At 34.8% G+C, this 24,759-nt stretch overlaps 2 protein-coding genes across 3 annotated transcripts; both read left to right on the top strand.

Moving 5' to 3' along the window:
* The first annotated feature begins 664 nt into the window (after positions 1-664).
* On the top strand, positions 665-8,351 carry LOC136812273 (tyrosine-protein phosphatase non-receptor type 2-like). 2 transcript variants are annotated; one of them, XM_067068763.1, is made up of 12 exons: positions 665-809; positions 2,031-2,133; positions 2,560-2,624; positions 3,066-3,101; positions 3,294-3,392; positions 4,111-4,242; positions 4,736-4,887; positions 5,207-5,261; positions 5,946-6,123; positions 6,648-6,797; positions 7,275-7,710; positions 8,056-8,351. In XM_067068763.1, exons 1-12 carry the CDS (start codon positions 747-749, stop codon positions 8,255-8,257), a joined length of 1,671 nt encoding a protein of 556 aa, XP_066924864.1. In that variant the 5' UTR covers positions 665-746; the 3' UTR covers positions 8,258-8,351. The 2 variants fall into 2 exon arrangements, with proteins under 2 accessions (XP_066924864.1, XP_066924865.1); XM_067068764.1 differs by having other exon boundaries at positions 7,275-7,705; positions 8,056-8,242.
* A 3,403-nt stretch (positions 8,352-11,754) lies between these two features.
* Positions 11,755-23,332, top strand: LOC136812272 (ATP-dependent RNA helicase DHX33-like). Its single transcript, XM_067068761.1, has 9 exons — positions 11,755-12,007; positions 12,315-12,459; positions 13,749-13,950; positions 15,124-15,429; positions 18,271-18,359; positions 18,884-19,066; positions 19,778-19,963; positions 20,386-20,528; positions 22,322-23,332. The coding sequence occupies exons 1-9, from the start codon at positions 11,813-11,815 to the stop codon at positions 22,988-22,990; spliced, it is 2,118 nt and encodes a 705-aa protein (XP_066924862.1). The 5' UTR covers positions 11,755-11,812; the 3' UTR covers positions 22,991-23,332.
* Positions 23,333-24,759: the final 1,427 nt, after the last annotated feature.

The following is a 24,759-nucleotide window of genomic DNA, read 5'->3' as shown; positions in this document are numbered from 1 at the left end:
TGTATTAATAAAAGCACAAAAGAGCTTATATATTTTCTTCTAAAGGTAAACGTTTATAATCTGTGTAATACAGTAGTAATATGACAATGCCATAATTGTTTGGGTTAATCTCATTTTATATGAAGGACTCCCATGTGATGGGAGCTCATTCCGGACACAACAGAGCTTGCCAGTTGTAAAACAAAAGATTTTTCTAAGAACAAAAGAAAGATTTTCTTGGACGGGGGCGCAATTCAATCAAATGTAATTGATGACCATGTGGATGAACAGACTAGTAAAAGCTCTATTAAATGCAATTGATTATCAATTAAACAGGTCAAACAATCAAATATTACCCATGAATTGGCTGTTCGATTGCATTTGACAATTTAATTATTCAGTGTGACATCTTGACTAGCAAAAGCTCTGTTGTAATGCTACTTCCTATATTCAGTGTTGCAACTTTTCCGTCTGTAGACGGATATCCGTCCAGTTGAGATACAAATATATCATTTCCCTCTTGCCAGTAAGAGGGTTTTTGGTTCAAATGACCATCTAAAGGTTTCCGTCCATATTCACAAAACCTGTAGAATAATAGAGGTAATTATTTCCATATATGGGGATGGAAAGATGAAAAAGTTTATCTATTGGTCAAAACAAAATATATCTTTCTTTTTTCTTCAGGTGATTAAAAAAATAGTAAAACATAAAATTATCTATGAAAATTGCTATGTTTTGAAGCTCTTGGCCAACTATTATATTGCAAAATGTTTCTTTTGGAAGAAGTAAGAGAGCATGATACAAACAAACAATGGAACCCAATGTTTCAAGTAAGTCAATACATCGCTATGTGGCACAATAATAAGTTCCTCCTATTGTATGTATAAAGCATAGTGTGCAAGGGGGTTGCAGGTCCCACCTGAAAATTCAGGTCCCACCTTATCCTAAAGTTCCCACCTTCAGCCCAGACTCCCAGATCCCAGCTAAAAACAAAAAAATATATACTAATTCGAGGAACAAAACAAAATTTCTTTACCGTAATATGAAGATGCAATATATTACATATGTTTAACGTTCCATTTGCCTATGACCTACATTAGGGGTAGAAACCAATCAAGTAGTCAGACGGCTTAGAAGTAAGTGTGAGTCGTTAGATATAAGTTTGGCATGAAATTATGGCTAATCCTCGAATAAGAAGTTTTGGGGAAAATTTGTCCCGATAACTACAATATTAGTATAAATAAGTGAGGATCGCCTACAACCATAACTGCAGGGAGGGAGGGAGGTAAAATATTTCATCCTGTCAGCTTTCAGTTAGAGCGTCGCCTTTAACAGGGAGATGTGATGGCCATTTTGAACATGATGTCACATGGCTATTAGCAAAGTAGACTCAGTAGACTCAGTTGCCATTCGAATACTGTATATAGCGCTTATCAAATAAAAGTTAAGCCGCAATTTAACCTGTGTGTTAAATCCAAAATATATTATGTCTATTATATACATTTATGAAGTATATAAAAAAATATATCATAAAATCATAAAAACTGAAAATAAGAAATTTTACTTTAACTTTTTCCAAAACACCCAAAGTCCCACCTAAAGAAATTAACTCCCACCTTAACTTGTTTCTCCCACCTTAAACCTGGAAAACCCCAAATCCCACCTGAAAATTTTCGACCCAAATCAGCAAAACCCCCCCCCCCCCCACTATTCTGGGGGGGGGTGCACACTATGTAAAGGCTTTTCATTTTTCTGATTAATTTATTTACTGTTTGCTCATTGATTTTTGATTCATGAAGTCTTTTATTTTTGTTGTCAAAAATTTTCATCCCTCTCTAGGTCAAGCAATATGGGTTAGTTAAAAAAAAGTTTTTTAGCTAAAATATGGCTGTGTAGATGTCATTCTTTGAATAGTTAAGCTGTAAGTAAAAAGGACGATACCCTTATAATATAACCTACTAAGTATCCTCCTCCCACCTTTTTATAGTTAAAGTAGTATTTCTAAATTTCAATCCCTTGCAAAAATGTTTTTGAATATTTTTACCATATAGATGATGCATTTGGAGACAAGTCAGCAAATTGAACACAAAACATTGAAAGCAGCCAAAGCCCCACAAAACCGTTCACTCAATCGATATAGAGATGTTTTACCATGTAAGTTTATCATCTTAATACATATCAATGAGAAAATAATGATATAGTGCGAGATGGGCTTTTAAGATAACCCTCAGTTATCATAACATTGAATAAGCCTCCCTAACATAAATTTCAGTGCAATAATTTTAAAGGGCATTAGAACCCACTGACAGGCAAAGAAGACACCTCTCCCAGTGGTCTGCCTTTCTTATTCAGATTAACCTGCGTCGGCAAAAATTCTGGGTTCTATAGTACAGTAAGCACTTTTATGTCGGCAAAAGCCAAATTTACATCAGCATTTGCGTCGACATAGCCAAATGCCGACACGAATTAGAATGGCTGGTGGTAGTCGCCTCAAAGAGGCAGTTTTGAAGTTGGAAATGGTCAGATATAACCACAAGCTAATAGAAAAAAAACGGTCCACCACATTTCTTTTGCTTTCAGACGATGACACAAGAGTACATCTAAAAACAGGAAACACTGACTATATCAATGCTAATTATGTTGAGGTATATTTATTTATTGGATAATAATTAGATATCCAGATTAAATTCTGATTCTACATTTTAGATAAAAATGAAATGAACTGAAATAACAACATCACTGGATATTCTAAGAATACTAGAGAAAGCTCCCTAATGTTGCATTTACTTTTTATTAGGATGTGTTTCATGGGCAATCATGACTATTCCTGAACCTTCATGAACATTTTTGAATGTTTCAAAGCGATGCTTCGATTGAGTTAATTTTAACTTTTGAACTCAAAGGATCATTTTGTGAGCATTCAATGTTCTGGAACGTTCCTGACGTTAGTAACTACAAAGGGGGACAGTTCAAGACGGTTTGGGAAGCACAAAAACATTCCTTTTCATTCATTTGTATTTGAATTCTGTTCTAGATTTGATTTGATTCTAGACCCAACCAACCAATAAAATCTTCTTTCAATTTAGGTTTCAGACGTTGACAGAAAATACATTTTGGCACAGGTTAGGATCCTTCAAGTTTTTTGGTATTATCATTATCTTTTAAAAAGCAAAAAGGCATTTTGTCATACGGGTAGTTATTTTTACTGATTGGGAGAACTTTGAATAATACTTAATTTTCTAAACTTTTTAAAAATTTGAAGACAAGTAATTGATACATCTTGTCACCTTCCTTGCTTAATATCTCATTTTAAGGGTCCACTTCAAAATACATCTGGGGATTTTTGGCGGATGATTTGGGAAAATGATAGTACATCAGTCATCATGCTTTGTCGTATTGTTGAGAAGCAAATGGTTTGTATGACATGTCTTCTTTTTATCGTTGAAATAATATTTGACTCTCTCCTCAAAAAGAATACTTTCCAGGCAAAATTCCTAGCATTTTAGTCACTAGCCGTTTTTTGGATTAAAACTTAAGTTTTGACCAACTGAGTAACCACCATAAGTGGTCGATGCCTGTCAAAGGCCCTCGAAACTTGTTAGGGAAGTCCCTTAACCTTTCATGAAACATTTATTTTCAAGGAATTTTAGGGGGGGTTGTACTTTTACGGTGTGACGGGATTGGCCCTTTTTTAGTACGGTATTACGGGATTTGACGAAAAAAGAGACGGGAAAACGGTATTTTAAAATCAGACGGTGACGGTATTTAGGTACATTTTTGCCCTGTACAAGCCGGTGTGACGGTGTTATTATTTTTTCAATTTTCGGGATTCCGGGATTCAGCAAAAATTTTGACGGGAAAATGGTATTTCGAACCCCTACAAACCCCCCCCCCCATTTTAATCATAAAGAGAAAATAATTCTGACATTTTTCACCATCTACATATTATTTCCAACATTTTTTGTGATATATAAATGGAATTTTTCAAATATTGATTTTCAAAAAAGTGCTCAGAATTTTCACCGCTTTCCTAAATCAATTCTAAGGGGATTCTAATTAACAATTCATAGCGTCAGACTTTACAATAATGTCAACAAAAAGTTGAACTTATTAATGTTTTTTTTTCTACAGATAAAATGTCATCCATATTGGCCAATGGGTGAGGATGAAGTTGTAGAATTTGGAAGCTTCCAAATTCAAAATGTACAGACGGTCATGAAACAACACTATGTCATCAGAGATTTACAATTGACTTATGTCTTGGTAACAGAATTAGATATCTTCTATTTTCATTCGATTCATATTGTGATCATTATTATAGCAGATTATAAAATAAGGAACTGTACCCATTATGGTTTCTTTTATTTTTTTAAATAGCATTTAAAGTGGATTAAAATGTTATGCCTAAGTCTCCTGCCATTACGGACATTGTTATCTATCTAATGAAACTTTCTAAAATTTTCCTGCGTGAATTTTTATACAAATTGCTAATCCTTGTCTTGGGTTTTACTTAGAAGATCTGCCAAAATCCTTCAGCCTTATTCTCGAAAAAAAGAAAGGTTTTTTAAATTTTGATTCTGTGAAACTCCCATCAATGATCTTAGAAGATTTCCAGAATAAAGCTGGAGGATTTTGGCTGATTTTCTAAGTATAAGTCATACAAAAGGATAAGCAATTTGTATAGAAATTCACACAGGAAAGTTTTAAAAAGTTTTATGAGATAGATATTAGAAGCTTATTCTTTCCCTATTTATAGACGGGAGAAACGAAATCAATAAAGCAATACCATTTTATGACTTGGCCCGATTTTGGTGTACCAGATGATGCAAATTCGTTTGTTGAGTTTCTCAATACGTTAAGAAGGGATGATGTTTTTCAAAATCAAAGACCACCTGTTATACATTGCAGGTAAACCTTCAGAATCGTCCCCCGTTAGTGGCGGGGGAGTTTAGTGTGTATCGCTCTCAACTCCCTGCTGAACGTAGATTTTGTTTGGATGACCAGAGAAACATTAAGAGACTGTTAAGCCCTCAGACGAGAGCATCAGCACTTATTTAGACAAGAAGCCGAAACGACACGAAGGCCCAGCAACATAGCAATAAGTCGAATGTTTGCTCACACGTACATTCTGTGCTTATTTTTAAAAGGTGTCGTCTTTCCCAAAATATTAACTTATTAAACTGTAAAATGACTATCTGTTCTCTCAAACTGCTTATTCCTCTTTCAGTGCTGGTATTGGACGTTCAGGAACGTTAATTTTAGTGGATGCTGCCCTTAAACTTGTAAGAACATCTTTATCCCTTTTGTTCGAAAGAGATGTTTTATACAACAGTAATATGAAAATAATTTTTTCGTTGTTTCACCTTGACAATGTTTAGTATGACAATCAAAACGCTCTTAATAACCCTATTCATACCAGGCTTTTAGGGATGGTTCAAAACTAGGGAGGCTGATGACGTCACTCATCATGCCAAAAGTTAGCAAAAATCGAAAATTTCCTTTGTTCCTTCTTGTTCTTTTGTTTTCTAACAAAAAGGCTTTAGAAAAAAGTACCCTTAGTCTAAAATTGGAAATGTGTCAATTTTTGTGATACCTTTTACTGTCAGAAATGTCATCATGTTCAATGTGTAGAAATCATTTAGGTATCAAATTTTTTTATTTGAAGCAAAAAAAAGTTACGAATTTACAGAAAATATCATACTAAAAGGTCAATTATTTAAGAAGTGATTAACATTCATAAGTTTCACCGTCGAACAGAAACAGCCCCCCCCCCTAGTACACATAGGGTTAATATGATATTCTTAAAATTTTCCGTCAATTAATTTCAAATTGAATTGTCTAACCTAAGTTTTGCTTTGTTCATCTTGAAAGCTCTAGTTGAACAATTTTCTACCAATTTCAATCATCAACAAGGGTGGAAATTCCGCTGTCTAAGATAGGGCTAAGTCTTTCTTTCTTTGGTTTAGTGTGAGGATAAGAACAGTCCAAATTCGTTAGACGTGAGAAAGATGTTGCTAGCATTGCGTCAATTTCGTTGTGGCTTGGTTCAAACACCTCAACAGTTCCGATTCGCTCACTTGGCAATATTGACAGGTCTCCATGATAAGTTCCCCTCACTGTTCAGTGATGTTCCCAAAGAAATTGGTAAGAAAAAGTGTAATTCTGTTAATAGGCCTTATTGAATGAGAGCTAGGAATGGATCCTTTGTGATGCCATATTATAGAAAGTTTCTTTAACACATTTCAGTGAAAATCTATTTATCCTGGCCTTAAAAACTATCCATTCTTCGACACAGCAAACTTTTGAGCTGATTGTCTAAAGCAAAGCAATGTAACCAAAATTAAAAGTTGATCTTTTAACAAAAAACTTAAATATTAAAACTAAATATTTTGGTTTAAAGCAGATTATCACATTGACCGTCCCTAGTGGAGAAGGAGAGTGGTGTTTTCAAGATGATCTGTTTATGAGATTGACCTTTTGTAGGGTGGATTATCTCAAAATAAACATGCTAATGCTGCAAATTGTTCTTTTGCTCTGATATTTTGCATACTATTGTTGTATTAAATTTAAAAACTTTTGGCCGAGAGAGACACAATTAAAAGGCCCTGCTGGTTTTCACTTATTGTCTACTTTTGTATAGAAAGATATAATTTTCCTTTCTTTCTTAGAAGAGGGTGATGAGGATGAGGCAGAGCCACCAGCCTTACCAGAAAAATCGAAACATAACAAAGTACCGCCCAAAAAACCACCACGTGCCTCACACGCCACCAACACGCCCACCCCTGAGGATGACGTCCGCAAATATAATCAAATCACGGGTAACTTTTCGATTCTTTTAATCTTACCAGCTCTACTTAGAGTCAAAAGAGTTCAACTAAAAGTTATGTGATAGCCGTCGCAGTTGTGTATTCAAAACAATCTTTACTTCGATAAGCTTATTCGCGTTTTATTCAGCTTGATCTTCCTTATTTCGAAAAATTAGATCATCATTGGTTGCTTTCAAACTTTGAAAAACCCCACATTTGACCGTTATTTTGACCGTTATAACTGTAGTGTATTCAGTTTTAGCGGTTTTAGAAATCTGAATCTAGTTCGCTACTTGCTTTCACTTCTGGTCGACCAGGGTCGACGTTTTGAAATTGAAAGGCTCGGAAAAATGTTGTAAAATAGAAAACAAAATGGCGTACTAGTTGGCTCTAAAACTGTGGTCACACTTTCACGCGATATCTGTAAACAAGTTAGACTATCCTAAATGTGTAAAAGAAAACGATAACCTGTAAAATTCGACACAATAGATTTAGAATCATCTGATGGTAGTGGTGAAGATGAAGTGATCGATCTTTCTGAAGTTTCTGACGACAATGAGGAGGACGAAGACACTATACCAGATTCACCAATAGATTCCCAAGAACAACCACAACAAAGCAATGGTGTGGTTGAATCCAATGGAGATGAAGAAGATTACCAGGAATTGGATTTGACAGGTAAAGATTCAGAGGAGGATGATAACGAAGTCTACCAAGAGTTAGATTTGACCAAAGTTGATCAGAACAATACTGGTAAGACAGATACATCAGAATCACAATCTAATATGGAAAAAGATGATAAAGTGGCTGATTTACCAGAATCTTCAACTACTGCGCCAACCACCACTGATAAAGATTCACCCTTACCTGAACCACCAACTCAACAGAAATCTAAGATTTCGACAGCTGCTGGATCCAAGGCAAGGTATTTACTTTATTGTTTCATCTTCTCTTTTTTCCCGAGCAAAGATCTGAAAATTGTTTACCTATGTATATATTTGTATGCATTCCTAGATCTGTCTGTCTATTCTTCTTTTTGAAATATTTTAAACGAATTTATCATTGAAAGATTTATTTCCAATTTGATATGATTCTGATACAAGAATTGTTTACTTACAAATTGTTATCAGTTGAATTACATGCTAGGCAATTCGATCTGCCTAGCCAGGGTGCAATATGCAGTCCTGACGAGTCCTAATAAGGACGAAATGCGTATGTTGCTCTGCCACCCAAATCTCCTTCTTCACACATATAATTTTATTTTCTACAGAGAAAACGAGTTGCGGCAGAGGGAGAGGAGCGAGAAGAAAGAAGCCACACAAGAACTCATAAACAACATAAAACAGCGGATGAAGGATAGCGAGAACAAGGCGAAGAAGGGAGCTTTTGAGAACAATACAATGCTACTATATGTCGGTGTCGCTATTGTCGTCACCTCTTGTGTCGTCTTGGCATACAAATGGTTAAGTTGAAGAAATCGTCTTTTTACGAAATGGAGAGATTTTGGGAAAGTGTCTTCTACCGTATTTTGCCTTCCTTTCTTCTCCACCACCACGCTGAACAGTGTTAGTTTTTTTCTACTGTAGTGTGATTCTAGAGCTGCTGTTTGGTCGTTATGGTGAGTTTAAAAACGTTAAAGGTCTTTTCGATAATGGATTGTAATAAGTGTCAACGACAAAAACGAGACTTTGGCTGCTTGGAAATGAAGACAAATTTAGAAACGATCCACCCTCTCTGCTTCACTACGTACTGCACCCTTCTTGAAAATAATCAAAAAATGAATTAAGCTTGACCGGGTGCTTTACCATCAACCTACTCACCACACCCCTTGTCTATCTATAATCTATTTCATTTACGCCACCGATATCCTCAGTATTCACAATACCTAAAATGAAAAATTTCAATCCCCCCTACACTTTTAACAACCCACATTTTGCTCCACAAAATATTTAATTACACCCCACCAAGATTCCCTTACGGGTAAGAACATTCGCACTAAAAATTGCCTAAAATTTATTAATCCAAGGGGACATCATGTACAAAGGGACACGTTTCAGAAGTGAGTGTGTATATACAGAGACATATTATGAGCGAATGTTAAAATGTTAATTTTAAATAGTTTAGCATTTTTAGCATAGCATAGTATACGTTTTTTTATAAGAACAAACTATATAGGAACATAAGTTTTTGCTGACCAAAATGTTAAGAACATTTTAAGGCTTTGTGGACTCAAAAACACCCCATTTCTTATGAAAATGGTAAAAAATATTCACAAAATGATCAAAATAAGAACATGTTAAGAACATTGTTAGGCTTAAAACTCAAAAAGTTAAGAACGTCCGCAGGCTTCAAAAATTTTGGATGTTCTTACAAAAAAAACGTGTACCGTGCTTTTTGGATAATTTAACTAATAGAACCCTATTGCTTTATAAATGGGAATGAAGATTTATTTTATAGAGTTATATAATTATAATTTTGTTATTAATATAGGAAATGGTTGTTTTGTTTGCCAGCATTGATTCGTATTACATTTTTCTCTCCAGAACTTAGATAGACCTTTTCATAATAACGTCACGAACATCACTTGCTTCGTTTTCAAACAATTACCATGGTGATTATGTCCCTTGAGACATTAAATGATTTTTTTATGAATAGAAAGTAGTTTTGATAAAATCTGCTGGGATTTAATCACTATGGCAATAATTTGAAAAAGGAGGCAAGTGATGTTCGTAACGTAATTTATGAAAAGATCTATTCGCAGCAATTAATCATCATCATTTTATTTTTGTCTCCTTTAAACAATTATAATGATGAAGCTTCTGAAATGGTTGAAAACACAGGTATTATAGGGAAGCAATCAAGGGGTATTTATTAGAATTTTTCTCTTCAAAACAATCTTAATGAGCCCTGAGTGCAAAATATAGTCAATCCTCTTTTATTACCTCAACTCGTAACTCGAATATTTTTGTAATTTGAAAACCGAATTTCAAGTCAATTGATGTCTCATTAGATAGATAGATATGATCCCTCCGAATGCATCCGGGATGGGTCCTACCCACGAAGGATTGGGCATCGATCTCGGGCCCCCCAGGCGGGAGTCGAGGATGATAACCACTATACCACTACGCCTTTTGATGTCTCATTATTTTTATGTATATTTCACTAACGCGTCATTTTATTGTTTTGTCGTTCCAACAGTTTTTTATATTCATGATAGCTTTATTCCCCATTTACATTGTAGCATTTTTTTTATACTTTATGACACGGTTCTCATAAAAAAGCATTTTTATTTTTTATGTTAAAACTATTTTACTGGTCCTTTTGTTATGTTAATCTAAGAATTTTTCTGTTTTTCTAAAATTTTTGTTGATTTTGTTTTAACGATAGTTCTCATACATTTGGATGGAAGAGAAGGAGTTTTACGCTCGGGGCAAAGAAGATATTCCGTAACTTTTTATTCTGAATATTCTAAGAAATCTTTGCTTTGTCGGAAAAATCTTAGAGAATAAATACACAGATTGCAAAGTTAAAGTCTGAAGACAAATCACGCTTTTATTCGAAATTTTTATGTGCTTGTTACATGACATTTATTTCTGATTGGTTCGAATTTATTGACACTACTAAAGTTATCAGCTGTAAGTCGTAAAGCAAGTAACATGGGAATAAAATCACGTGAACTTTTTCGAGTAATCGCATGTTTTGACTGCATTGATATAATTTTGCAACCCGGGTGTATTTGTTTAACTTTCCACTTTTTCTCATACTAGTCTTCATGTTCGTAGTATTCAAAATAAAGTATCTTTTATGCTGAGATCATGTTCACGGTTCCGTTTTGCTCCAAAACTAAATGAAGCCATTCTAATGGTTACATTCAAGTGTTACGTCACTTCTCACCAATAGAATGGCTACATTCCGTTTTTGAGCGAAACTGAACCGTCACATGCGAACATGGTCTTGTACTACGTATGTTTTTTTTTATGTTTTATTCTAATATAATATTTATCAAGGTTAAAATTTGGAATACTAGATTTAAGAAAATAACGTTTAATCCTGAATTTTAAGAAAATCGTGTAAGAGAAATTAGGTTTAATACAATTTTTGTAGTTTCAAAATATAAAAGATGAAAAAGTTTACTGACTTTTTTCTTACACCTTTCATAATAATGGGTTGATGTGTGGGTTGATGAAAGTTGACTGGGTTCGAGTTTAAAAGAAAGAATAAAGATGTATGAAGTCATTGAATTGACGAACCAACAGCTGATTGGTTGTAAGTGACTTAAAATCAGTCAATACGTCACTTTCAACCAATCAGCTGTTGGATCCTTGGAAGACATTGCAATGGTGCATATCATGAATAGACCATCGGATCCTTATAAACTACAAATCCACAGATATCTCAAAACACTAGATCGAGCTTTTTTTCTCTCAAGAGACCATTTGTAATGAAAAATAGTCCGGCAAATCAACAAATTAGACTACAGTTCGGTGTTGGAACTTTGTACGATAAAAACAAAAAATAGCGGGAAGGAAGAGAATGGTCTCGATAGAACAAATTTGCCGTCTACCTTTTAAAAGAGGGACGGTTGAATCTCAGTTCAGTGTCTTATATATTGCATTTTGTGCTTTGCGATAAAATTGATAGTTGGAATTGGATGGTTGGGAAGACTCGTGATGTGGATTTGCAAAGAGTTGTCAAATTGATCAAAGCGTGTAATAGACCTTTTCATAAATTACGTCATGAACATCATTTACTTCGTTTTGAAATTATTGCCATAGTGATTTTAATGATCATTTAATGTCTCAAGGGACATGATCACCATGGAAATTGTTTGAATACGAGGCAAGTGATTTTCGTGACGTAATTTATGAAAAGGTCTATCATGCTGTATTTCTTTTCTGGCAGTTCTGCGTTCCCCAAGACGGACGATACTTTTAAAGTAAACTGACATTAATATCTTTCTTTTTTTCAGCTAGATACCATATAGAAAATTTCAGATTTAAAAAATAACACAATATACCACGATCACAATGGCTGGAAACAATCATCCATATTTTATGAAAGTTGCCAAAAACTTCAATCAAAACAAACGGAAAAATGCGACACCCGATGATGGCGGAAACGCCCAAAATCACCAAGATCACAAAAAACGATTTTTGCAAACACCGCCTGGTTATGAACAGAAAGCAGTTTTAGATCAAAAGCGTCAAGAACTAATGCGAGAGGTATAGTTGAAATTTAATTTTTGCAAGCTCATTGCTGGGCAAAAGCAGTCTGAAATTGGAAAGTTTTGCCTTGTAACACGCGTGTGTTGGTGGACAAATTATCTGAGTGGACGGGAGCTTTGGACGACGAAATTTGTCGTTATTTCTGAAATTTGTCGTTCTTTTTGTCTATTTTTACTAAATGTAGGTTTCCTTAGATTAACTCTCTCCGGGAAACTGTCGATTCGTTGAAAGTGATACGCAATTAGTATCACTCCTATCAGATGCGCTTCTCATTTTTTGTTTTGACTCATTTTTATTTTTTTAGGTTCGACAATTGCCCATTTTCTTTGGCAAAGGTGCGTTGATACAAGAGGTGGCGAGAAACGAGACGGTTATTGTGATGTCGGAAACTGGAAGTGGAAAAACAACACAACTACCTCAATACATCCTGAACCAATATTCTGGTAGAGGTTTGTCAGAAATACTCTCTTCGCGGGTACTACTAATACACTTTCCAGGTTTTTTTTCTCCAAAACTTTGTTACAAAGAAATTTCAATTTTTATCACTTTTTGAAGCAATAGATAAAGGCTTTTCAGAATACATTTAAAATGGAAATATCAGAGTAAAATCGGAGCAATATTTTAATTAGTCTACACTAATAGACAGCTCCAGGCTTTTAGGCCTTACTCTTGGTCTATAGGCACTGCTATGGGCGGCCACTAGTGACCCCCCCCCCCACCGGGAATTCGCTTTTTAATGGGATTAAACATAATAGAAATTTTAAACAAAAGAAGTTTATCGATAGAGATTTAACACAAAAGAATGTTTAAAACACAGCTGATTGGCTTAGGTTTCGAAGCTCTCTATTATTTCATCAAAATCTCAGTGCGCATGCGATGTATCCGGAGAAATTCAATATTCAAAACAAGAGCAGTGCGCATATCCCGAAGTGTAAGAGTTTTATGAAACGAAGGAAGATATGACGTAGCCTATATTTTAATGAAATAGAGTCCTGTAATCATTTTATGTATCTCTGAAAGAATGTATTGTTGTTGTATAAGCATACTGATGATGCAGTTCTCAATCAACTCCTTCGCCACTATTTGTCGATGAGTCAACGTATGAAGGCATAATAAAATAGACAGCAATATACCAACGCTAATTTTTCATCGTTGTTTTTTTTTCTATTTACAGTAATATATTTACCATCTATGAAATAATCATGCTTAACATTTTACAATTTATGGAGATCTTTTTCCCATTCTGTGAGCAATTTTTCTTTGACGTTGGCGTTATTGTTATTGTTATTTTTTCGTTATTGTTTCATCATTATGCTGATTGTTTAACAAGTTTGGCATCCGTACAACTCAAAGTATTTTTAAAGTAAAGAAATATTGTGCTACACAATTTTCCTCGGGTAGTTTATTAATACCCTACCTTCTATAGTCGTGTGGGAGAACACGACGGTCTTTTGAATAACTAGTTATTACTCCAGCAGAAATTTTTGTTGATGATAACGTCATATAATTGATTTATCTTTTACAACACAGGTGTTACCTAGGGACAAGATCATTTATCCATTTACCATTTGTACTGGCTGAAGGAAAGTAAAGTATACTGGAGTAATTTGTTATTCAATAGACCGTCGCGTTCTCCCAAACGACTATAACTTTACTGACTTTACTGTAACGATTCAAATTATTTTTTTTGCTCAAAAAGACTTCCCAAATCATTTCTTAACCATTTTTTCGTTTTAAGGTATAGTATGCTGCACCCAACCCAGAAGGGTTGCCGCCATTTCAGTGGCATCACGAGTTTCCAAAGAGGTGGGCTGTCCATTGGGTGACGTGGTAGGATACACTGTTCGTTTCGAAGATGTCACTAGTCCGCAAACGAAACTGAAATACATGACGGATGGTATGTTGCTGAGGGAAGCGTTGCTGGACCCTTTATTAAAACGGTATGACTAACTACTATATATATGAAATTCTTGATATTCATGACTTACGAAAACACACGAAAAACATCGTGCGTTTGCCACAAGTTTCAAATTTAAACAATGAAACTGGTGGCAAATGCCCGGTGTTTTTCGTGTGTTTTTCATATCAAGTATACCAGTAGATATGAAAAAGGACCCTAAACAGGAATTATATCCCTCAAATGTTTTCTAATCTTTCAACGAAAAATACTTAGCGAGGGACTTTTTTGATCCTGTGTTTTTCTGACCTTAGCTATGGCTGGCGTTTAACAAGGTATCCTTCCCGGTGGTGGGGGTGAAGGCTGTTGATGTGACGTAAGGGCTCAAAGTGTGTTGGGCATTCCATAATCATTGGCAGTGTGTAGATAAGCCTGCACCCCACCGCCTGCACCCCACCAGACTCTCCTTACTTGTTAACTTGAATTGAAATCTACAATTATTTTGACACGCAAACGTTTTTGTTAGACGAGACTAATTTAATTTGTTGTTCTACGGGAACAACTGACCCAGCATTTGCTGCAAACGAAAAAATAATAATATTGAATTTCCTATGCCACATATTCTAATACTAGTCATTTAAAAAAATGTACGTCTAAAAAAAGTTGAAATGAATCTAACTAATGCAGCTTGAGTTACCATCTTTAATTTTCATTTTTGGTGGCTGAATATTAGGGAGATAACCACGCAAATATCGAAGAGATATCCCGTTTGTACGGTGGCCCAGAGAGGTATAGGTGGATGGTACGGTGGCTTAGAAAGTTCAGCGTGTTAGCTAGGATGCAAGCGTTTTGATTTCAGAGGCAGTCTTTGTTTTTAGATGTACTTCTTGGAGTAATTTTGAATAACTTCTTTCGGTCCTCTGCAATTATTTTCGACATTGTTAGTTATTGCATTTTACATTTGCTTTTTTTCATTTTTTATGAAGTATCATACATGATTTGTGATGGATGTTGTTCTGTTGACTGCTGAAAATAGTGTTAATTGCTCTGTAAAACAGCGGTCGCACCAGTTTGCTCTGAAGCAAACTGTGACCTAGTTTTTATTTTACCGACCGACCGACTCATATTTTGCTAACGATCTGCCCATAGAACAACAAATTAAATTGGTCTCGCCTTATCAATACTAAGATAATTTCTTTGATCTTCTTTTTTCCAGTTATTCAGTGGTCATTTTAGATGAAGCTCACGAACGCTCCATACAAACAGATGTTCTTTTCGGCGTCGTTAAAAAAGCTCAACAGGAACGGAGAAAACAAAATGGTTTGAAACCATTGAAAATTATAATCATGTCAGCCACACTTCAAGCGGAAGAATTTGAACGATATTTTAGTGGTGCCAAAATTTGTTTTTTGGAAGGAAGACGACATCCAATCAAAATCAAGTATACAGAAGAGATTCAAAAAGATTATGCGCATGCAACCTTGGTCACTGCCATGCAACTGCATCGTGAAAAACCACCAGGGTAACAAATTAATCTTGCTTTTACCGATTCAGTTTTGTCCTTTAATGTTGAATTTCCTTGTTATATTACATTAAAAGGATAATCAGATGTTTTAAAATTTTTGCTTTTGGATTCTTACCATAGTCTTGAATCAGAAGATTATATCATTAGTTTTTTCTGAGTTTTTGCTCCAAAGATGCGTATTTTAACAATGCCCAAAAATGCCGGAAATCGCCGTTTTTCTAAATTTTCATTTACTTTTTTCCTTATAATTGGTTGTTTTTTGGACCTACCCCGGTGGAGGTCCTATAAATTAACCTATGTTTGTTCGTTCGTTCGTTCGTTCGTTCGTTCGTTGGTCTGTTACCAACTTTTCTCAGGATTGAATCATAGGAATCTTTTGATTTTTGGTACAAAGGTGCAAAATGGTGGTGGCTAAAATGTGACGGAGCCCGATTTTCGAAAAAAAAAATTTTTGGGTCTAATTTGGGCCAAAAAACGGCTAAAAATTGGGTTTTTTAGACTTTGTGAAAAATTGGATCATTAATTTTTTCTGATTTTTTGCATGAAAGTAGGGTACCATCATAGGTAAAAGATGGCTCAAGCAGATTTTTGCAAAAAAATTTTGTTGGCTCAAAAAAACGCATGTTTATCTATAAGAATCACTATTAATAAGCATACATCAATCTTCTTAGTCAAATTACTCAATTTCTTTATGAGATAGATGTTTTTTTTGCTCACGAGGGCTTACTTTTAGAGAGTATATGTATTTGGACAGGAATTTTTGGTTGCTTAGCTTGTTTTTTTATTAGAAAAACTGGCCAAATTCGATATTTCTTTATAAGCACATTATCAATTACTTAGGTATTAGCTTTTCTCGAGATTGGCTCTTTGATTCTTTATGATTTTTTGCACAAAGATGCATAACTTTAAACCCTCAAATGAGACGGAGCCCGATTTTCGAAAAAAAAATGTTTTGGGCAAATTTGGGCCAAAAAACGGCTAAAAAGCGGGTTTTTTAGACTTTGTGAAAAATTGGATCATTAATTTTTTCTGATTTTTTGCATGAAAGTAGGGTACCATCATAAGTAAAAGATGGCTCAAGCAGATTTTTGAAAAAAAATTTTGTTGGCTCAAAAAACGCATGTTTATCTATAAGAATCACTATTAATAAGCATACATCAATGTTCTTATCTTAGTCAAATTACTCAATTTAATTATGAGATAGATGTTTTTTTGCTCACGAGGGCTTACTTTTAGAGAGTATGTGTGTTTAGACAGGAAATTTTGGTTGCTTAGCGTGTTTTTATAGAAAAACTGGCCAAATTTGATATTTCTTTATAAGCACATTATCAATTACTAGGTATTAGCTTTTCTCGAGATTGGCTCTTTTATTCTTTATGATTTTTTGCACAAAGATGCATAACTTTAAACCCTCAAATGAGACGGAGCCCGATTTTCGAAAAAAAATGTTTTTGGGCCAAAACGGCTAAAAAAAGGTTTTTTTGGACTTTGTTGTGAAACATTGGATCATTGTTTTTTTCTGATTTTTAAACATGAAAGTAGGTAAAAGATGGCTCAAGCAGATTTTTGTTAAAAAAAGATTTTTTCAGCTCAAAAAACGCATCTTTATTTATAAGAATCACTATTAATAAGCATACATCAATGTTCTTAGCCAAATTACTCAATTTTTTAATGAGATATATGTTTTTTTTTCCTGCGAAGTCTTGATTATGAAAGATTATTTCAAGAGCATGAAATTTTGGTTTCTAAAAGTTTTTTTTATAAGAAACAAATGACTAATTTTAATAGATCGTCACTATTTGTGTTTTGAATGATTGTTTAACGGTCATGCTCACGTAGATATCAATTATATTTGTTAAATGCATAACCAGGTAGGTCCATAAAAGTATCACTTGCTCATTCAAAACCATTATTAATAGCAATGCCCATCAAAGCATGTTTCAATTTTCAATATAATTGATTTTTGAAGTCGGAACTATTTAAAAATCGCCGAAACAACCTATTTTCGCCGGAAAGACAGTATTTCTTGAATTTCTCGAGCTGTACTTCATATTTTTTATGAAATTTTGCACACTGATGCAAAATGACAATACCTAAAATGTCACGGATCCTGATTTTCGAAAAACATTTTTTCCGGCCGAAAATGCCGGAAATATGCTGGAAAGACCGGTTTTTTGACATTTTCTCGAATTTTCATCCTTAGTTTTTTCTGACTTTTTGCAGAAAGATGCGTATTCGCAACGCTCAAAACATGGCCGAGTTCGATAATATGGCGGAAATCGCCGTTTTTCTGGGTTTTCTGGACTTTTTCCTTATAATTGGTTGTTTTTTTATTCAAAAACATTATTAATAGCAATGCCCACCATCAAGCATGTTTCAATTTGCAATAAAATTGATTTTTGAAGCCGGAACTATTTAAAAATCGCCGGAACAACCTATTTTCGCCGGAAATCGCCGTTTTTGCATATTTTCATTGGATTTTTTCCTTATATTTCTATGTTTTTCACACAAAAATGATTCAATTGTCAATAAAATTTATTTTTGCGACCAGAACTTTCTATTTATTTTTTACCTACAACCCTTCCCTCCCCCCCCCCCATCAACAATCAATGATGAATTTATTGCGTTATGCATTTTCGCTAAACGCTATATTTTCTGACTGATTTCTTTTCATTTTTCTCCTCGCATTGCTATCTAACTTTCATCATCAGGTAGGTCCATCTAGCTTGTTGACTTTTAAACAAAAAACAAAGAAATTTCAATGTAAAAGTTTCATCATTTTGAGAGATTTTTGTCATCTTTTTCAGTTGAATTATTAATTATATACTTTTACTTCAGGCAAGACATTTTGGTGTTTTTGACTGGACAAGAGGAAATCTTATCACTCGCCAAAACAATGAAAGAGATTGCCGAGCATGTAAAAGATGGTAGGTACATCTGGAGAAGGTTTTTGAGTCTTGTTACGTTTTGTTGTGATTGTTATTGTTGAAAAACTCAAGTATGGAGGTGCCGTTCTTCTGAAACTGAAGAAAAAAAACTAGGATTGACTTAACTGTTCCCTCAACCTGCCAGTTGGAGCGGTCTAATTTCAATTCTTCCTGTCAAGAGAAAGTCTATCTAATTCCTCTAATGAAACGCATTTTCATTTGGTTTAAAGACTAATATGTATAGTTTAAATCATGAATATTTTTTTTGGAAAATTCCCTTTTCTTCCGTATACTTTAATAACGTCTAGAAATCTAATTGTTTAAATTATGGACAGTCTACGAACATTTTTCAGATGTCACCCAAAACAGACAGATTCGAGTCAGAATTGGTACCGAAAGTTATACGATCCTCTAAAGTGGCATCATTTCAACGATTTTTACTTTAGAATCTTATCGACTCTACTACCCTTAAACAAATCATTTAAAGTCAAAACTGAATTAAAAACGTTTCGCAATTCTTCCAGATTTCAGTAATTTTCAAGTGTGTCCGCTGTTCGCTTCTTTACCACACCGTGAACAAATGAGAGTGTTCACCCCATCACCAGACGGTGTTCGTAAGATCATTCTTTCCACCAACATAGCCGAGACGTCCGTCACTATTCCAAACGTCAAGTATGTTGTTGATTGTGGTATGGTCAAAGCCAAAGGTATTGTCATTTGCTTCAAATTTCTCTAACTCACATGGGCGTTCCAGGGTTTGTTTTGCGTAATCCAGACAGTCTACTCTAAAGTCGTGTCATCCTTTGGTAAGATACCGACCGATCTTGATATTGATTCAGAAATACTACAGTAATCTTGCCAAAGGAAACCCGTATTTTAAAAATACTCACGAGCTATATATGACGTTCTCTTTATCTTCATTTTTAATTTTTTTCATTTTTAATTTTTTCATTCGAGAACTTTCTACTCTTTAATATCTTTTCAGCGGTTGCAAAACCACATTTTATGTGATCCTTATTAAAAATACAACCTTTTTAGTTTCAGCTGACAAAAATTTGGCAAATATTTTAGTATGTATATGATTAGAGACGTTCATAGAGAAAATAAGGTATTGGGCTTTTCCAGAAAAATCCGTGCACCCCCTGTCGAGGATGTCCAACCTTTTGTGACCTACCCCCTTGGAATTCCAGGCAATTTTAGGATCATACCCCTCTGGAATTCCGAATTTTTACAAATTTTCAATCATTACCCCCTAGGAATTCCGCTTATTTTTGACGGATTTTCGTCTACCCTTATGGAATTCCACTGTATTTCAAACCTTACCCCCTTGGAACGGAAATGGACCTCCTCATCAGGGGGTGCACGATTTTTTTCTGGAAAAGCCCATTTTGCAATTGTAGTCTTTTTCTTTCGAACAGATTACAACCCAACAACTGGTATGGAGACATTGAAGGTCAAACCAGTTTCCAAAGCTCAAGCGCGTCAACGATATGGTCGCGCGGGCCGCGAGTGTCCTGGCATATGTTACCGGTTATATCCTGAAGATTCTTTTCGTTATTTGGATGAGAATACGGTGCCAGAGATTAAGAGATGTAATCTGAGAAGTAAGTGATTGAAATTCAACTGTCGTGTAGGAATGTGAGATAATAACCACCATGATTGTGTTCTATTTGTGTGGACCAATTAAAAATCATGTATTTTGTCAATTCTTACATTTTGGCTGCCGTAATTCGCTAAAATTAGTTCTCTTAATGTATTTAACATCTTCAGTGATAAGATCGCATTATAATGTAAAAATTGATAAAATACATGATTTTTAATTTAATTTGCCAAATTTTAAAAAGCTTGCAATTGCTGCAAAATGTGTTTTCTTTGATAATTTCTATAAGCTAGACTAAAACCCTTAAAACCAATTTTTATTGTAAGATTTGTTCTTGCCTAAATAAAAAAATGCATTATTTGCGATAATTAGCTTAATTAGGTTAATTAGGTTAATATGTATCTTTTGATTATTTTTCTCTTGAAGGTGTTGTTTTGAACCTGTTAGCAATGGGCCTTCGTGACGTCATCTCGTTCGATTTTATGAGTCCACCCTCTGAAGATTCGCTGAAAGATGCTCTTCGTCAACTCGTTCAACTTAGCGCCGTTGAATCTATCGAAAGCCAACAAGTGAGTACTCATCCCGAGGTGGGGGGGGGGGGGTACTTAGACAAAATGGGTGCCGGGTATTTGCGAGCCATAAGGTTACCTTTTTTACACCCTCGAAAGTCTCTCAAAGGGGTAAAACAACCATTAAAAAGAAAGTCGAGTCTCTATAAGGATCCAAAAATCACGAAATTGGAAATTTCCTCTTTCAAAGGATTTCGTGATTTTCCAAATTTGGACAGAAATCGAGTGAAAATCGATAAAAATTTTGAGAAAAGTCTCTCTAAGGGTCCCAAAAATGCCAATTTTTCCTCTATCTAAGGGTCGATTTTCGACTTTTGGCCCAGACATACCCATCACCTTGCAAACCTAGTACCCCCGGGTATTTATAGTATGAGCCTTCCCCACTGGTGAATAGTTTCTCTTTACATAGTAGGATCACTGCCTCTTTCAAGAAGGAATGCATAGCGCTGTCTAGACACCGCCAGTTCTGTGTAAGCAAGACACACAGATACTATGATACCGTACATTTTGATTTGTGATGACACTTTGAATTTTGCGCGAGTGCATATACCTCATCGCGTGCGTAAAACGGGATTCCCCGCACCACACACCACACACCACAATAACCGACATGTAACTTATCTGGCACCCAGGTGCAGAAATTTTCATCCGACTAAAGCTCTGAAGGTTGGGGAAATTTTCAACATCTGGAAGGTTTAGATTACGGGATTTTGCAAGACCGCGTCAAGGATTTTGCAGCGGGAGGCCTGGTAACCCAGCCCTCGTTTTCGGGGATTGGGGGGGGGTCCAACCGAAATATTTTTAGAATTACGACCAAGGGCAGTTAAACCCGACTGGGGATGTGATACATCAAAGGCCGGTCATCATTCCTCTCCGTTGGGAAATTGGCCCACTCATGTAGAGCTTTAGCGCGGGCCATCGGAATATCAGATAAACATGTAACCCACACAGGTCTGCTCATTTGCCGAGTGAAGCGTCTAATATTCGAGAGGCTCTATCTTACAATTCCTGCATTACTAAAAATAGACAAAAAGAACGACAAATTTCATATTTTGTCGTCCACAACCCCGACCGAAAGTGACTGTACCACCCTACCATTTCTCTTTGTTTATCACGGGAATTAACGACATGTGGTTTAAAAGAACGACAAATTACGCATGCGTGTTATTAATGCAGGAATTGCAAGATGCACCCACTGCTCAAAAAGACACTATTAAACTTTATGTCAAAGATTTGGGTGTTACTTTTTTCAAAATAATTTTTTCTGTCATGAGCAAATTCTTTTTCTTCAAATGGGCCCTTCCAGCCCCCTCTTACAGGTTTGAAAAATTCACCAATCGTCTTACTTTATTTATCAGTACACGTGAGAGTATATTATGTACACGTTTTTTTATAAGAACAAACTATATAAGAACATAAGGCTTCGCTGGCCAAAATGTTAAGAACTTTTTAAGGCTTTGTGGACTCAAAAACACCCTATTTCTTAGGAAAATGGTCAAAAATATTCACAAAATGGTCAAAATAAGAACATGTTAAGAACATTTTTAGGCTTAAAACTCAATAATCTAAGAACATCTGAAGGCTTCAAAAACTTTGGATGCTCTTATAAAAAAGCATGTAGATATTCATGAGAGCGACTGTATTCACAATCACTTCATTGCAATACATAAGGGCAATATTCATGATGTAGATATTCTCATTTATTTTTATCGTTCTTTTACTTTTTAAAATATCTTCTTTGGAAGCCTTTAGTGATAATATTCACACTTTTTCTTTGTTGTACTATTTTTCAGATAACTGCTCAAGGAAAACAGATGTCTACGTTCCCACTCGATCCAGCTCTCTCCAAATGTATCTTAGCTGCCAAAGAGAACGATTGTGTAGAGGAAATGGTCACGGTTCTATCCATCCTATCTGTGGACTCACTCACCTACATTCCACCATCAGAAAGAGAGCGTGGTCGTAAGGTTTTGCAACGGTTTTCAGCTAGTGAGGGTGACCAGGTATCGGCATTGAAATTGTTTCGCGAATACAAGAAAATGAAAGGTAACCAAATGTGGTGCCGTGAAAATTTCATCGACGGCAAAACTATGAAGACTGTGCGGCAAATCAGAAATCAGTTAAAAGAACTCTGTCATAAGTTGGAAATCCCGTTAACGAGTAGTAAGCAAGATCAATACAAATCGCTACGGAAATCACTTTGTTCCGGCTTATTTTTCAATAGTGCGGAGAGGCAATCTGACGGAACTTACGTGACTCTGATGCAAAAAACAATTGTTCACATCCATCCTTCGTCTGTTCTGTTTCGAGAGAAACCTTCTTTTGTTGTTTTTAACGAATTGGTTGAAACGTCGAAAAGATACATGAGAGGGTTGTGTGTTGTTGATCCGCTATGGTTGATCGAAGCTTGTCCATCGCGTTTTGAGAATTGTAAACTTTTACCTGAGACTATAACCTCATGATTGCATTATACTATAAAGTACTGTAATTCGAAGACGAAGTGACTTTCAAAACAATATATACCCCCTGTATACCACCTAAATTTTTCAACCAATCTTAATAATATAAAGGACTATAAGCACTGTTGGGGATGAAATAAGCACTGTTAACTCCCAGCGGATTTTATTAAAACTACTTCCTACTTATAAAAAAGTTATTTAATTTCTCAAGAGACATAATCACGAAGCCATAATGATGATAATTTGTTTTGAATTGATTTCTTTGTCGGTGATATTATATTGTTCTTGTATTGGTATTTTCGACTTTTGTAGAATTTTTTAGGAAATACAATCATACAAGAAGTACTGAACTTTCCATGCTTTGTAAGAATTAAAATGAAGTTAACTTCAGGTGCTATAGTATTTTTATGATAGAGTTTAAAGTCTGTCTCAATATAATTTGCAGTGGAGACAATATAAGATTCGAATACACTCTTCTCGAGATGCATAAATTTATTGTTGTCCTCGTTTTCAAACAGATTTCATTGCTGTAAAATTATACATTTAAACCAATTTAAATTCCCAAAAGGCAAACATTAACTCTGAAACAAAAGTACTTGAAATTCAACATGTCTCATGAGGTGTAAAAACACAATTATCATTGTGAATATGTAATTTTATAGCAATGAAATCTGTTTGAAAACGAGGCAATAATAAATTTATGCATCTCGAAAAGAGTGTATTCGATAGTGGTTTTGTGCTTGTTGAAAAAAACAAACAGGAGTGGAATATTATGGTAAAGAAAAATTTTAAAAAGATCGGAAAATAAAGCTCGAATATTTTCGCCATTCTTTGAGTATTTGTGTCCATTTTTCAATGAAATTTGGTGTTCTCGAGTCTGCAAAGCCTTAAAATGTTCTTAAAATGTTCTTTTTTTATAAGAACAATGATACTCAACATCGCCAAAAAAATAAGAACAATGCTGAGCCTGAAATTACTCAATTTCAAGCAATTTAGGGGCAAAGTAGTAAAACTTGAGTATAGCGCCTAAAATAACTCAATTACAACCCTAATTAAGAACAGGATAAGAAAAATTTGAGGCTCAAAGTGCCAAAGAAATAAGAACAGCCGAGTCTCAGCAAAATTTTACTGGTTCTTTAAAAAAAAAGTGTATAGTAAAAAAATCTACCTAATTTTGTCAATGAATGGTTTTGCCAATAATAATAACAATCTATATATTAATAGTATAACGCGTATGTCATTTTGTTTTCTGTCTGTGTGTCACTTTCGATTTCGCAAGCAATGTTTTGTTCTCGGTAAGTTTGTTTTGATTGACAGATCGGATAGAGCCTGGTTTAGACTTTATTCAGCCTTTGTTTTGAAATTTAAGGCCCGTCTACATTTAGTAATTTTAATTTCTGCCTAGGCATGCCCGTTTTTTGTTTTTCTCTTTTCTTTTGTTTAAATTCTTTTCGAATGTAATTAACGATCGTATTTATTAATGACATTCGAATTCTTTTCAAAACAAAACAAGTTTTTTTTATTATAGAAAAGAACATTTCAAATGTAAATCAAAACATAAAAATTAAAAAGTTTGTCCGTTCGAACAATAACAGCATTCAAAGGGCGATAAAAAGCAAGAGAAGAAATAAGTCCATCTCTTTCTTCATATAAAAACATTCAAGTGGTTGATACTGTTAAAAACTGTGTACGTCATTTTATTACATGTTTAAATTCGAAAAGTTATGACAAGGGTTTAAAAAAAGTAATTTAGAATTGACTTATTTATCTTT

The sequence above is a fragment of the Clytia hemisphaerica genome, unplaced genomic scaffold (genome assembly GCF_902728285.1).
Source record: "Clytia hemisphaerica strain Z4C2 unplaced genomic scaffold, Clytia hemisphaerica genome assembly, whole genome shotgun sequence".
In the NCBI taxonomy this organism is placed as follows: domain Eukaryota; kingdom Metazoa; phylum Cnidaria; class Hydrozoa; order Leptothecata; family Clytiidae; genus Clytia; species Clytia hemisphaerica.
This window is presented reverse-complemented; position numbering and strand designations above follow the sequence as displayed.